This window comes from Malus sylvestris, chromosome 2 (genome assembly GCF_916048215.2).
Source record: "Malus sylvestris chromosome 2, drMalSylv7.2, whole genome shotgun sequence".
Classification (NCBI taxonomy): domain Eukaryota; kingdom Viridiplantae; phylum Streptophyta; class Magnoliopsida; order Rosales; family Rosaceae; genus Malus; species Malus sylvestris.
The window spans coordinates 5,044,222-5,056,978 of record NC_062261.1 but is presented as its reverse complement, the minus strand read 5'-3'; the positions used below and the strand labels follow the sequence as shown (position 1 = coordinate 5,056,978).

The following is a 12,757-nucleotide window of genomic DNA, read 5'->3' as shown; positions in this document are numbered from 1 at the left end:
TAAGGGGTAAAGTAAATAGTACCAGGTTTGACTTTTTAGTGCAAAAATGTGATTTTTCATTAAAGTGAACAGTACCGTGGACTTTTCGTTAAAACTCTCTAAAATTATATAGGTGAGGTTTAAAAAAAAAACAAAATTTTATCTTGTAAAATTACGTTGTTGTCCTTAATTTTTGTGTTGTAATAAAAGATAAAAAATTTGGTTGTTCTTATCCGATGGCCTCAAACCAATAAAAAACCTCCACCTTTCCTTTCCTCCTATATAAATAGAGGGCAAGTCTTCTTACATCTTCACGGATTTACAGTCAGAGAGATCGGAGTCCAAAAGGTTGAGTTGGGAGAGAGATGAAGAAGTACAGTGGGAACGGGAATGGAAAACAGGGGCAGAAAGGGAATGGGAAACCTGGGGAGGTGAGGAAGGACAGAAAGTCGGGGACTGGAATGAATGGATCACCAAAGAAGGGAGGGCGTGGAGGTAAGTTCACTTGGGCTGGAGATGTTGCCTACTCTCCGGCCGAGATGGGGTTGCAGAAGGAGGTTTTCGATGCGAAAGATCCCAACTTTGAAGACCCAGAAGAGATCACAACCGTCTGATCATCATCATTGATGATATTGATTATGATCTTTGATGTTGATGTAGTTTTTCAGTTGAGGAAATGAGATGTAAATAGATAAAAGCCAAATGGGGCGATGATCCTTACATTGTGTACAAGTTTTTATATTAAGTAATGAGGTTTGATTGTCTTCTCTTTGTTTGTGCATCATCTGATGATGTTTATCTTTATTTTCTGTCACGATTCAGTGAGATTTAGCCATGCGTCGCTGCAATTTGTCCCTTCCTCTGTCATCCTCCTTTTTAAGAGGATCCGAATGGCTTGAGACTGCCGGTAACGCATCCAGAAGCCTTGTCCAAAGCCTATGCGAGAAACAATTAAGAAGCGTGGCACGAGATTCGAGGTGGAACAAGTTCGAAAAGTTGTTCATAGTTAGCCTTCCTCTGCAACAAAAGCAATATCTTTGAATTCGGGGGAATGGGATGCGAAAAGCAAAAGATTATAAGATGTGAATAACTCACAGATTATGTATACAGAAAGGAGCATCCTTTGTTGCAGAAAATAACAGAAGCACAAAAATTACATAACTAGCGCAAGGATAACGTGGGATATGAAATCAAAGACATGCGGAAGAGGTTACAAAGGCCAAATCAAACCGATATGCTTGCTGTAATTGTACTTCTTTTACCACGCTGGTCGAACTTTTCTTCACAAATCTCCACCTCTTGGGCTGTTTGGTTCTTGGTCTGACAAGAATCGGCTCTGGAAATACATTTTGATGCCTGTTTACTGCAGTCCACAAACTATCATTCGAGATAGATCTTCATGGTATTTCCAGTCATCAAGTTGTCATGTTAATTCGCCGTTGATGATTTGTGATGCATGTTTAACAGCTCTAGAGACTCTATAAACTTCATGTTGTACAATTTTCCACGACTCTGCTGTCTTCAAACTCTTTGCCTTTTCAATGGCTTCACCTATGCCAGGGAAGGATACAGATCCATAATCATCATGCTTTGAGGGCCCATAAATCTGGAAAAACAATGAACTAATCACAATCCAAGATCACCAGCCGGGAAAACTTGTTTATTTTTTGTCTAGGAAACTAGGTACCCAAATTCGCAAACATACCAAATGCTTAAACCATGACCTTCCTAAGAGTCCGTCTTGATCTGTAAATGCGCGCTCCGCCATCATAAGTCTGTCATTCAGCTCTCTCACCTTAAAGTGATCTTTCTTTCCGATATATAGATTAGCTTTGCATTGTTCTATTTCCTGTAGAATTATATGCTTCAGAATTTCAGACACACGAGAAATGGATGTGTAGTTTATTGTTTCTAAGAAACACAAATGATACCTCTCTCTGGCTGTTTATATTTGTGGCTGCTTTCTCGAGCTCCTCAATGGACTTGAACAGAGGAGTTAGGTTTACGTTCTTACCTGAAAGATCATCTTCCAGGTCCTTCACGTAACTCTGTCATTCAGGGTTTCAATATTATTCAGGTTGATTGCAAATATATTTGTCACTAAATGCCTGTGCAAAATCCTTTTAATTGTAAAGGGTTGCATGCAAACGATACATTTGATTATTTCAAGAGCTCATGAAGTGGTGAACAGAAGATAACGTTGTTGTACCTGTAGCTCCAGTGCATAGGAGAGATAATAAAAAGGCAAGACTTCTGCATCAGCTAGCCAAAGAGCTACCAAACCCCATAAACTTGCCACTGCGTTCGAGACCAATGAAATCTATTGAGGTGTTTGAATAAACTTTCAAGTGGATGCTGACCAGAATTGTTAAGAGAGAAAACTTATGGCTGACCTGCAACATGCCTTTGAAACAATGGATCACCAAACTTTTGCATCCATATAAAGTCATCATACATTGAATGGTATACCGGGTATCCTGTGATTCCAAAATCATTTGTTACTATCTCAAAGCGTAAAGCTTCCTATTTTTCAGTGGCAACAATGTTGTGAGAGTTTAAGTCGCGTCAAATGTGTTACCTTTACCGAAAGCCATGTCAGCTGCTGGAATTCCAATATGATGAACAAAAGCTGCAAAATCTGATTCTCCGCTTCCCAACCTGCCAATCTTTGTATGCAAAATACTGATTTGTTTGAGCACTAGTAGTTTCACTAAAGTTTTCAGAAACCCATTCGATAAAAAATGGCAGACTTGTCCTTGAATTCTAGAACAGAGGATCTATGAAGCAATTGCTTACCATAGGCGAGCTGCTCGAACCAACCCATGATTGGTAGATGGTTTGTGATGAGTTATCTGGGTCTTTAACCTTCAATAAATTTTTTGAATATGATTGACATGAGCTAGAAACTATGGCAGAAACAAGAAATAACTTGAAATTCCTAATCATATTATGGCTCCAAGGACCATTGTATTCAGGATCTTTGTTGCTTTCCAATGCTGCACCGTATTCAAGTACTGTTAGTATATCCATACTAGTTTGCAATACCTGTTGAGTAGCTTGTTTAAGCAGTTCATCAAGCTGTGGAGTTGAAGCGGCCCAGAATCCCGGGCCGTACACTGCACTGTCAACATTCAAGTAAGCAATAGCCTTTGAAGCTAGCATTTGCCTGTTTTCTTCTACCCATTCAGTTGATCCTATCTGTAGATAGGGTATAGTTTAAAAGTTCAGAGAGAAACAGAGATAGATAGATATTACACGCACACACATAGAGAGAGAGAGAGAGAGAGAGAGAGAGAGAGAGAGAGAGAGAGAGAGAGAGAGAGAGAGAGAGAGAGAGGGATAGAGACCAGGCCATACTCCTCAGCATCCCAATTACACAAGACAATTGTACGCCGAGGCTTCCACCCTCTTTTCTGCAGCTTCCCTAATCTTTGGGCAATCTACATTACACATTGAAAGCAGCTTGTATTAAATTTTCCTCGTACAGAAGGAACTGGATGAGGATACATCATTCAAATCCACAATACCTCAAGCAGTGCTGCAGTTCCACTATTTGGATCAACGGCTCCAAATGTCCACGCATCCCGGTGATTGCCCAAAATGACAAATCTACATAAATTTAGCACCAGAGTGACTACTCATCCAAAATTTGGTTTCTTTCATCGATCAAAGTCCATTACAATCAGTACTAGCCAGTGTCAATTTCTTCTCAAACATGTCCTAATTCCTTCTTAAATGCACATACTCAAATCCTTATGATTGCTACTGATGCTTAAAATCTGAACTTCCTAGTTGCAAAAAGATTTCATACGTACCGGTCAGGCTCCTCTTCTCCTTCTATGACACCAATCACATTCTCAATTCTCCCTATGACTTGCTTCCCCTGATACAAACATCCAGAATTAATGCAATAATAGCAACTTTCTGCATAATTAGACCCACTTCATACAACTATAGGAATGCTTAAATTTCCAGTTTTGCATTTTACGCAGATTCTTTACGTTTTCATACCTCCCGTCGTGCATTTTTCGTAAAAAACCGACCACAATGAACCTCGCTCGACAATATTATGTATTTCAAGTTTCGAAATCTTAGAACACAAGAAATTCATTCACTTACAGTGTAACTGAGATGCACAACCCCAGGACCAGGACCAACCCTATAAACCGGAGCATCATCACTTCCCTGCCAATCATCATTTGCCACCTGCCCTCCAATAGCCCTCAAAATGGTTTCGCCGTCCGCCGCGGAAATTGGCAGTGACGGTATCTTCCCAACATCCCCTGCCTCCTCCACCTCCTCATCCGAAAGCCTCTCACACTCTTCACTACTAGCCCACCCCGGCGTCGTAGGATCACCATACGCATTGTAAACTGACCCCACCTGGACCCCACTTGGCGGCAGCCACTTCTCGTCCGGGAACCACTTTGCTCCGCCGCCTCCGCCGTAGTCCTTCCTATCTGTATACACCAGAACCCCAACAGCCCCCTCTTCATAGGCAATTTGCACAATACTCCCTCTGTAAATACTCCCATACTTCGCCAACACAATTTTTCCAGAAACGTGAACTCCCATTTTTTCCAAAGTCAAATAGTCCTCCAAAGTTCCATAATTTACAAATACCACCGGCGCTTCCACAGTTCCCGACTTCGCATAGGCATGGAAAGTGGGCAGGACTTCATCTGCCACGTCGGCGTAGGGATCGCCGCCGTAGACTTCTTGCCGGAGGTCGAACTCGATTTGGGTTTGCGGGTCTTGCGGTAAAGGTGTGAGCTTTAGGGAACGGGAGACAGGGTAAGTGAGGGCAACTTGGTAAGGGGCGATGTGGGTTTTGATGTTGGAGGAGGTGAAGACGGAGAGGACGTAGGCGGCGGCCTCGGCGTTGGCTTCTTGGCCGGCCACGTGGGGGCGGCGGGTGAGGGTGTGGAGGTGGTGAGAGATAGAAGCATTGTCTGAGAGTGAGGGGGATGTGAAGAGAGAGTGGTAGGAGGATTTTGGGGTTGGAGAAATGAGAAGGAAGGTGAAAGTGGTGGCTATGGCGGCCAGCAGAGTGGCTGCTGCAGCTGTTTGGATAATCATGGAGTTTTATTTTTTTGTCAACGGATAATCATGGAGTTTAATCTGTAATAATCCTGTATGCGGATGATGGCAATGGATTAATCATAGGGCAGTCGTGTATTAGATAGTGATTAGAGAAAGGTTTAATTTTTAATTACATTAGTAGCGAAATGGGGAATTTGGAAGCCGGTGGTTTGCTTCTGGACATGTCAACAGCAAAAGGACTAAACCATTTTTCATAAAAAAAAAAAAAAAAGGGACTAAACCATTGGCGATAAAAAGTAAGGGGACCAAAGTAAGGATCGTTCAATCAATCTCATAGGCCACTGGAAAGGATCGTTCAATCAATCTCATAGGCCACTGGCGATGAGAATGACTATCCTATTTGAATTCTCTTGAATTCTATGAATTCTTTAATCGTGTATGTTAATTGTATATTGTGCGGTCAGTTTCTGTTAGGTACGGTTTATATTCAATTTTAAATAAAATAATTTATGATCACACGATGTATAATGAATGAACACGATTGGATGATCCTCGAATTCTCACAAAGAAGATCCGGAGAGGATCCTCATTCGAAAACCCTTAAGATTAACACAACAATCTCAACATTAGATAATGGCTTATCAGTTAAAATGGTCATTTAAATTGACATAACTCCTCATTTTGGTCTTTGAGATTTAAAATAGATATAATTGATTCTTAAGTTTGTTTGATCGCTTTAGTCCTTCCGTTTAAAATTTCCGTTAAATAAGAAGAAAATGACATAAATACTCTCAATTTTATCAAATTATTTTAGCCCATTATTTATTAAATTGAATAAACTGTTGTCATTTTGGTGTAATTTTTGTGGCATCATTTTATTGAATTTGTGATTTCTACATTTGTGCCACTTCAATACACTAACATAATAGTTGATGGAATTTAAGAGAAATGATCAATTAACTTGTTTTAATAAATGTTAAGAACAACATTAATTGATTTTAAAAATAAATTATCAAAATAATGGTTCGATCAATCTCCAAGCACATGGGCGCATGCCACAAGAACCTATAAACTTGATGTGAGTTGCTGGAATTCGAAGATGGTCAAATAGATGAAAGTTAGAAGATAAAAGCAAAAACTTGTATAGGTTTTTTGTCAAAACAAAAACTTGTCTAGTTCTTCACACCAGAAAAAATGCTGATTCTTTTGGGCTCCAAAATGCAAGAAAGCTGCTTGAAAACCATGTTTAATTGTTAATGAGTATTCCCTTTTATTCGTATTAGAAATGAAATGGTTTTAGGTTCGACTCCAAGCTTGAGGAACGGTATTCCTAAAAGATCAGTAAATTATTTTGGTGTCTAGAGAATTGTTGTAAAGTTATGGGTTACAGAGAAAAATTGTGATATGATACTAACATAAAAGAAAGAAAAATGCACTTCATTCAATTCTTAATCCTTACAATATATAGCACCTCCTAACTCTTTTTTAAAATTTTTTTTATACAACAATATATTTACACTGAGAGGTCACACTTGGTGCGATGGCAAGTGCCTTCGCCCATGAGCGGTAGGTCTCGGGTTCGAGACTTGGGAGCAGCCTCTCCATAAATGGGGGTAAGGCTAGCCGACATTCACCTCTCCCAGACCATGCGTAAAGCGGGAGCCTTGTGCACTGGGTACGACCTTTAACAATATATTTACACTAAAAAGATGAGAGAATAAACTGATTGCAAATTCTGCATTGTTGCATGCATGTGCTTGGTGCATGCTTAAAGGCTGACAGACCACGTGCAAGGGTGCCTTGTAATATTTCCCCTCGTAGAACACGAGCTGGTACTTCACGTTTTATTGGGTTCTCAATTACAGGACACTAACCGGTGCTCTACGTGTTATAGTAATAGTAAGTACTTCACAAGTTATATTATAAGTGAAAAAAGAATATATTTTTTCGTGTTCTTCTACTTGTATTATAAAATATGATGCATCAACTCGTTATAGATACACTGAAAAGTCTCTTGTCCAATTGAAGACAACCAACTATCAAGATGTTGTGTGGTTGAGATATTTAACTCTCAATATTTATTGTAGGCCAACTACAACTCCAACCCACATATTTACATTGATCTGTAGCATTTTCTTTTTATCTCACTTCAAATTGCTTAGTACTCTCTCTCTCTCTCTCTCTCTCTCTCTCTCTCTCTCTCACATTATTTTTCACAAGATGTTTGCAATATTTCAGTGACAAACACATCGAACACATTTCCAAAATACAAAAACTTCACACGTGTTTGATAATTTGATTGGAAGTAGGGGAAATACATGTAGTTGTTTGTTACTGATGTTTGTTATGTTAGTTCGCCATTGATGATTTGTGATGCATGTTTCACAGCTCTGGAGACCCTATAAACTTCATGCTGTACAAATTTCCATGACTTTGCGGTGTTCGAAATTTTCGCCTTTGCAATAGCATCATATATGCCAGGGAAGGATTCCGAGGCATAGTCGTCATACTTCGAAGGCCCATAAATCTGCAAAAGTACCATACCAATTAGTCCATCTTGTAACAATCACAATCCGATATTACTATGTGAGGAAAACAAAATGCTTTTGAGAGATGGTTGAACGCAAATGAAAGAGCAACGGAAACAACTTTAGTACAATATTCATGACGATTTGTAAGGAACATACCAAATGCTTATACCATGACCTTCCAAATAGTCCGTCTTGATCTGTAAATGCACGCTCTGCCATCATTAGTCTGTCATTCAGCTCTCTCACCTTCACATGATCTTTCTTCCATGTCAACAGCCAACCTTTGTTTTGTTCTATTTCCTGGAGAATCATGGTTCAGTTCTGTACTCATAAGAAATGAAAGTGTTTGATCACGAGTAATAGGAAACTCAATCGATACCTTTCTCTCGTTGTTTATTTCTGTGGCTGCTCTTTTGAGCTCTTCAATGGACTTCAACAGAGGGGTTAGGTTTATGTTCGTGTCCGAAATATCATCTTCCAAGTCATTCGCATAAGTCTGGCATTCAGAGTTTCAATATATTATTTTTGTACAAGTGTCTCCCGTAACTGATACATTTTATAATTTCCAGAGTGCATGTAGTTGTTGATTAGAAGAAAATGTTTTCCGTACCTGTAGCTCCATTGCGTACGAGAGATAATTAAAAGGCAAAAGTTCTGCATCTGCGAGCCAAAGAGTTACCAAACCCCACACACTTGCAACTGTGATCGACACCAATCAATTCAATCTAGGTGCTTGAATTAAATTGTCAAGGGGGGTGTAAGTAGAATTGTCTGAGATGTGTTCAGTTAAGAGAGAAATCGTAAAGGCTGACCTGCAACATGCCTATGAAACATCGGATCACCAAATTTCTTCACCCATATAAAGTCATCATACATTGAATGGTACACTGGGTATCCTGCAATGTTAGATATGTTTCTTAGTAATTAAAAGCATAATGTTTATTTTTTTTTAGTGGCAACATGGTTTGAGAGCTTAGGTCACGTCTAATATGTTACCTTCACCGAAAGCCATGTGAGTTGCCGGAATTCCAAGATGGTGAACAAAAGCTGCAAAATCTGATCCCGCACTTCCCAACCTGTCAATCTTTGTATGCAAAATATAGATTTTTAGCAATAACATGCTCATCAAGATTTTAAAATCCATTTGTTGAAAATCATCTTCCAACATTTTTCTATGGTAAATTAGTGCAATACTTCTGATTACTGGTTAGACAGAAATTGTACTGTTTTTTTTTTTTTATCACCGGCATGATGCCCTTCTGGAATTTCATTGAAATTCTATATGGAGGAGTTCGGTGAAGCAATTTCTTACCTTAGGCGAAGTTCTGGAACCAACCCACGATTGGTAAAGAGTTTGTGATGAGTTATCTGGGTCTTTAACCTTCAAGGGTCAATTTTGAATATGATTGAGATGGGTGAGAAATTTATGACAGAAAACAGAAGAAAAAATTGGAACTCTAAATCATATTAAGCACCCACGTATATGTAGCACACCATATTTTGCTACCCCATTACCATATGCACAAGCAGGGTGAGCATATCAATAATATTTCGCTGTACCTGTTCAGTAGCTTGTTTAAGAAGTTCATCAAGCTGCGGAGTTGCAGAGGCGAAGAATCCTGGACCGTGTACTCCACTGTCAACATTCAAGTATGCAATAGCCCTTGAAGCTAGCATTTCCCTGTTTTCTTCTACCCATTCAGTTGATCCTATCTGTTCGTGTTTAGTTTAAAACTTCAGATATAGAAAAATAGATATAAATTTGATACACACGCACAAAAAGATAGAAAGAGGGAGAAAATGAGAGACCAGGCCGTATTCCTCTGCATCCCAATTGCACAAGACAATCGTACGTCGAGGTTTCCACCCTTTTTTCTGCAGCTTCCCTAATCTTTGGGCAACCTACATTACACATCAAAAGTAGCTTCTGCTAAGTTTTCCTTGTTATGAAGGAACTTGATGACGATACATAATTCAAATCCTCAATTACCTCTAGCAGTGCTGCAGTGCCACTATTTGGGTCAACGGCTCCAAATGTCCATGCATCCCGGTGATTACCCAGAATGACCAATCTACGTAGTTTTGGCAAAGGAGTAATAATCATGCTAAGGTAGAAGTGCTCACATTCAAATCAGAATGATGCTGATACTAAAATTCAAGACTTCTAGCTGAAATTTTTCGAACATACCGGTCAGGTTCCTCTGCTCCTTCTATGACACCAATCACATTCTCAATTCTCCCTATGACTTGCTTCCCCTGAAACCAATATCCAAAATGAATACAAATATAGCACGCTGTATCATATATATGCATATAATGCGTGTAAGAATATACAAAACACACGCTGTATCATATATATACATACAATGCGTGTAAGAATATACAAAACACATGAAATTGCTTCACTTAAAACTTGATTTGAGACTTACTGTGTAACTGAGATGAACAATCCCGGGACCTGGTCCAACGTTGTAAGTTGGGGCATCTTCACTCCCTTGCCAATCCTCATCTGCAACTGGCCCTCCGATAGACCTCAAAATGGTTTCTCCATCTACTGCTGAAATTGGAAGGGAAGGAATCAATGGAACATCCCCTGACTTCTCCACCTCATCATCCGAAAGCCTCTCACACTCTTCAGTACTTGCCCATCCTGGTGTTGTTGGGTCACCAAGTCCATTGTAAACTGATCCCACTTGAACCCCGCTTGGTGGCAACCACTTATCATCCGGGAACCACTTTGCCTCACCTCCACCACCGCCATAGTCCTTCCTATCTGAATACACTAGAACCCCTATAGCACCTGCCTCATATGCAATCTGCACAATGCCCCCTCTATAAATTTTTCCATACTTTGCCAACACAATCGAACCCGAAACATTTACTCCCATTTGTTCTAATCTTGCATAATCCTCCGAACGTCCATAATTGACATAAACCAAAGGGGCAGTGACATTTCCTGACTTTGCATAAGCATGAAAAGTGGGCAGGACTTCATGTGCTACATCAGCATAAGGATCACCCTCATAGATTTCTTGCTCAAGACAGAAACTGATAGGGGATTCTTGTGGTGACGGCGTGAGTGTTAAGGAGCGTGACACCGGATAATGCAAGGCCACACGGTAAGGGGCAATGTGGGATTTGATATTGGAGGAAGCGAAAACGGAGAGGACATAAGCTGCAGCTTCGGCGTTGGCTTCAAGGCCTGCCACATGGGGCCGGCGGGTGAGGGTGTAGAGGTGGTGAGATATGGAGGCATTGTCTGAAAGCGAATCGGAAATGAAGAGAGAGTGGTAGGAGGATTTTGGAGTAGGATAAAAGAGAAGGAAAGTGAAGGAGGTGGCTATTGCTAGCAAATTGGCTTTGGCTGTTTTGGTCACCATGGAATCCAATCTTTCAATACAAAGTTAGAGGTCCTAGTGTATATCAGTATACACATTCATGAGACAATGATCCTCCTAGTTCGAATCGAAATTCACGACAAGAACAAGATAATCATCCAGAAAAGGTTAACATTTTATATAATTAATGAGAAAAATGCTATCTTTCAGTTCCCATATAGGAGAAACTCTTAAACCAATAGAATTCGTCAATATTTCTAACATATCAATCAAATATCGAAAAAACTCTTATATTTCGTCTAAACTAGAGTTTGACAATCCCTAAAGTTTCATTTTAAATTTCCACTTTTTTTAGTAAATTTCCATCATTTATATCAAAGGCAACTAAATTCGATATCATATCGATATATCCATCTTATTTCCACAAAGTTGCATATCAGTATTTCTACGGATAACAATATTTTAAGCACTAGTTACACTAGCACTAAGAGTATCTCTCACTAATATCATCTTGTTACTTTAATTATAATACAAATCTCTGCAAATTGATTGATCAAAGTTTAATTACCTTTTTTTACAGAAAGCACAACCTCTTCTCTTCCCTTCAACTTGCTGCTAATGATTCAGTTTCCATCTCCGACTCTAGTGCATGATTTTTCTTTTCCTGTCAAGAAAAACAAAGCCCAAATTATTTTCACAAAAATTAAAGAACCAAAATTTACTAAATATACCAGAAAAATTAAACCTTCGAGCAGAAGAAAGCAGGGAGGAGGAGCCGAAGAAGACGAACAAGTTCGAAGACTTTACTGACAGTCGTGTTAACTTTTAAATATGTCCTCTCAACCGCAAAAGCACTAAAACGCAATTTTAAAATAGTTTGGAGTGAAGTAATTGCAATCATGCAAACAACCGTGGGGTTATTTAGTAAATAAGGGTAAATCTAGGGCTCTCCCGTCGACGGCTCCGCACAACTAGTTCTTGTTTTTAAAACGACTGAAACCGACTCTAGAGAAAATATTTTTAAGATCCAAAAATACTTTAACAACCATCACAGTCACAGGACTTGCACCATTATCCAAGACCACAAAATCTCAAAGTAAGGGTGTTCATGGAGGCAACAACATCGGAAACACTGGGACCGATTGCATTAACGATTACAAACTGTTGAGAAAGGTTAACAATGGGTTACTCACGTTTGTTTAAGTAACAACAAAACGATTGTCTAACAACATAACATGTCTATCATTATGAATTATTGTAAAGTCGTGAATTATTATCAGTGTTCATAGAACTTCAATGATGCACGTCTACAACTTAAATTACAATTAGACTAAAATGCCCCTCTCTATGATATGATGTTACTTTATTCATTTTGAATTATTTGGTACTATTTTTAACTTTCTTATTGTCCTATACCTTGCCGAATAAAATACATAGATTATCAACAAGGGATATGACAGACAGATTATCGAAGAAACAAATAATTTATATCAAGAGTAAATTGTAGTTATGGTCCTTTAACTTTAACTTAATTGAAGCAATGGTCCCTCAATTAAAAATTCATTACCATTAGTCCATCAACTCATCAAAACGTGCAGCTATGGTCCCCCTCAACTAAAAATCTATTACCATTGATCCTTCAACTTTAATTCAAATAGAGAAATGATTCCTTAACTTTAACCCAAATGTAGCAATGGTCCTTCCAACATAACTCGTTTTGACAAAAATTTTGACGTAGTTGATGAAAATGATCATAATTACACACTTTGATGAGTTGAGGGACCCTAATTATATAAATAGTTATTCCAACATAACTTATTTTGACAAAGTTTTGACGAAATTGATGAAAATGACTATAGCTACACA

General features: G+C 39.0%; 1 protein-coding gene across 6 annotated transcripts; it reads right to left on the bottom strand.

Annotated features, from left to right (window-relative positions):
• Window positions 1-230: 230 nt before the first annotated feature.
• LOC126596458 (probable glutamate carboxypeptidase LAMP1) lies at window positions 231-11,850 on the bottom strand. Of its 6 annotated transcripts, none has more exons than XM_050263088.1 (14): window positions 11,637-11,850; window positions 11,460-11,555; window positions 9,983-11,008; window positions 9,742-9,809; window positions 9,544-9,625; window positions 9,363-9,455; window positions 3,025-3,177; window positions 2,776-2,844; window positions 2,558-2,645; window positions 2,373-2,456; window positions 2,189-2,277; window positions 1,911-2,027; window positions 1,685-1,828; window positions 231-1,585 (listed from the first exon to the last, which is right to left on the bottom strand). In XM_050263088.1, the coding sequence occupies exons 3-14, from the start codon at window positions 10,931-10,933 to the stop codon at window positions 1,403-1,405; spliced, it is 2,121 nt and encodes a 706-aa protein (XP_050119045.1). In that variant the 5' UTR covers window positions 10,934-11,008; window positions 11,460-11,555; window positions 11,637-11,850; the 3' UTR covers window positions 231-1,402. The 6 variants fall into 6 exon arrangements, with proteins under 6 accessions (XP_050119045.1, XP_050119037.1, XP_050119005.1 ...); XM_050263080.1 differs by lacking the exon at window positions 3,025-3,177 and adding an exon at window positions 9,114-9,266 and having other exon boundaries at window positions 11,637-11,843; XM_050263072.1 differs by lacking the exons at window positions 231-1,585; window positions 1,685-1,828; window positions 1,911-2,027; ... (3 more) ...; window positions 2,776-2,844; window positions 3,025-3,177 and adding exons at window positions 7,021-7,549; window positions 7,710-7,853; window positions 7,933-8,049; ... (3 more) ...; window positions 8,866-8,934; window positions 9,114-9,266 and having other exon boundaries at window positions 9,983-10,966; window positions 11,637-11,828.
• Between the last annotated feature and the right edge of the window lie 907 nt (window positions 11,851-12,757).

What these genes read in the sequence shown, in the direction of transcription:
- LOC126596458 (XM_050263048.1), bottom strand. Translation starts at nt 5,058, where the DNA reads ATGATTATCCAAACAGCTGCAGCAGCCACTCTGCTGGCCGCCATAGCC. An exon ending in ATATAAACAGCCAGAGAGAG is followed by an intron (nt 1,829 to 1,910) that starts GTATCATTTGTG and finishes ATAATTCTACAG; the next exon opens with GAAATAGAACAATGCAAAGC. An exon ending in GGTCATGGTTTAAGCATTTG is followed by an intron (nt 1,586 to 1,684) that starts GTATGTTTGCGA and finishes TTGTTTTTCCAG; the next exon opens with ATTTATGGGCCCTCAAAGCA.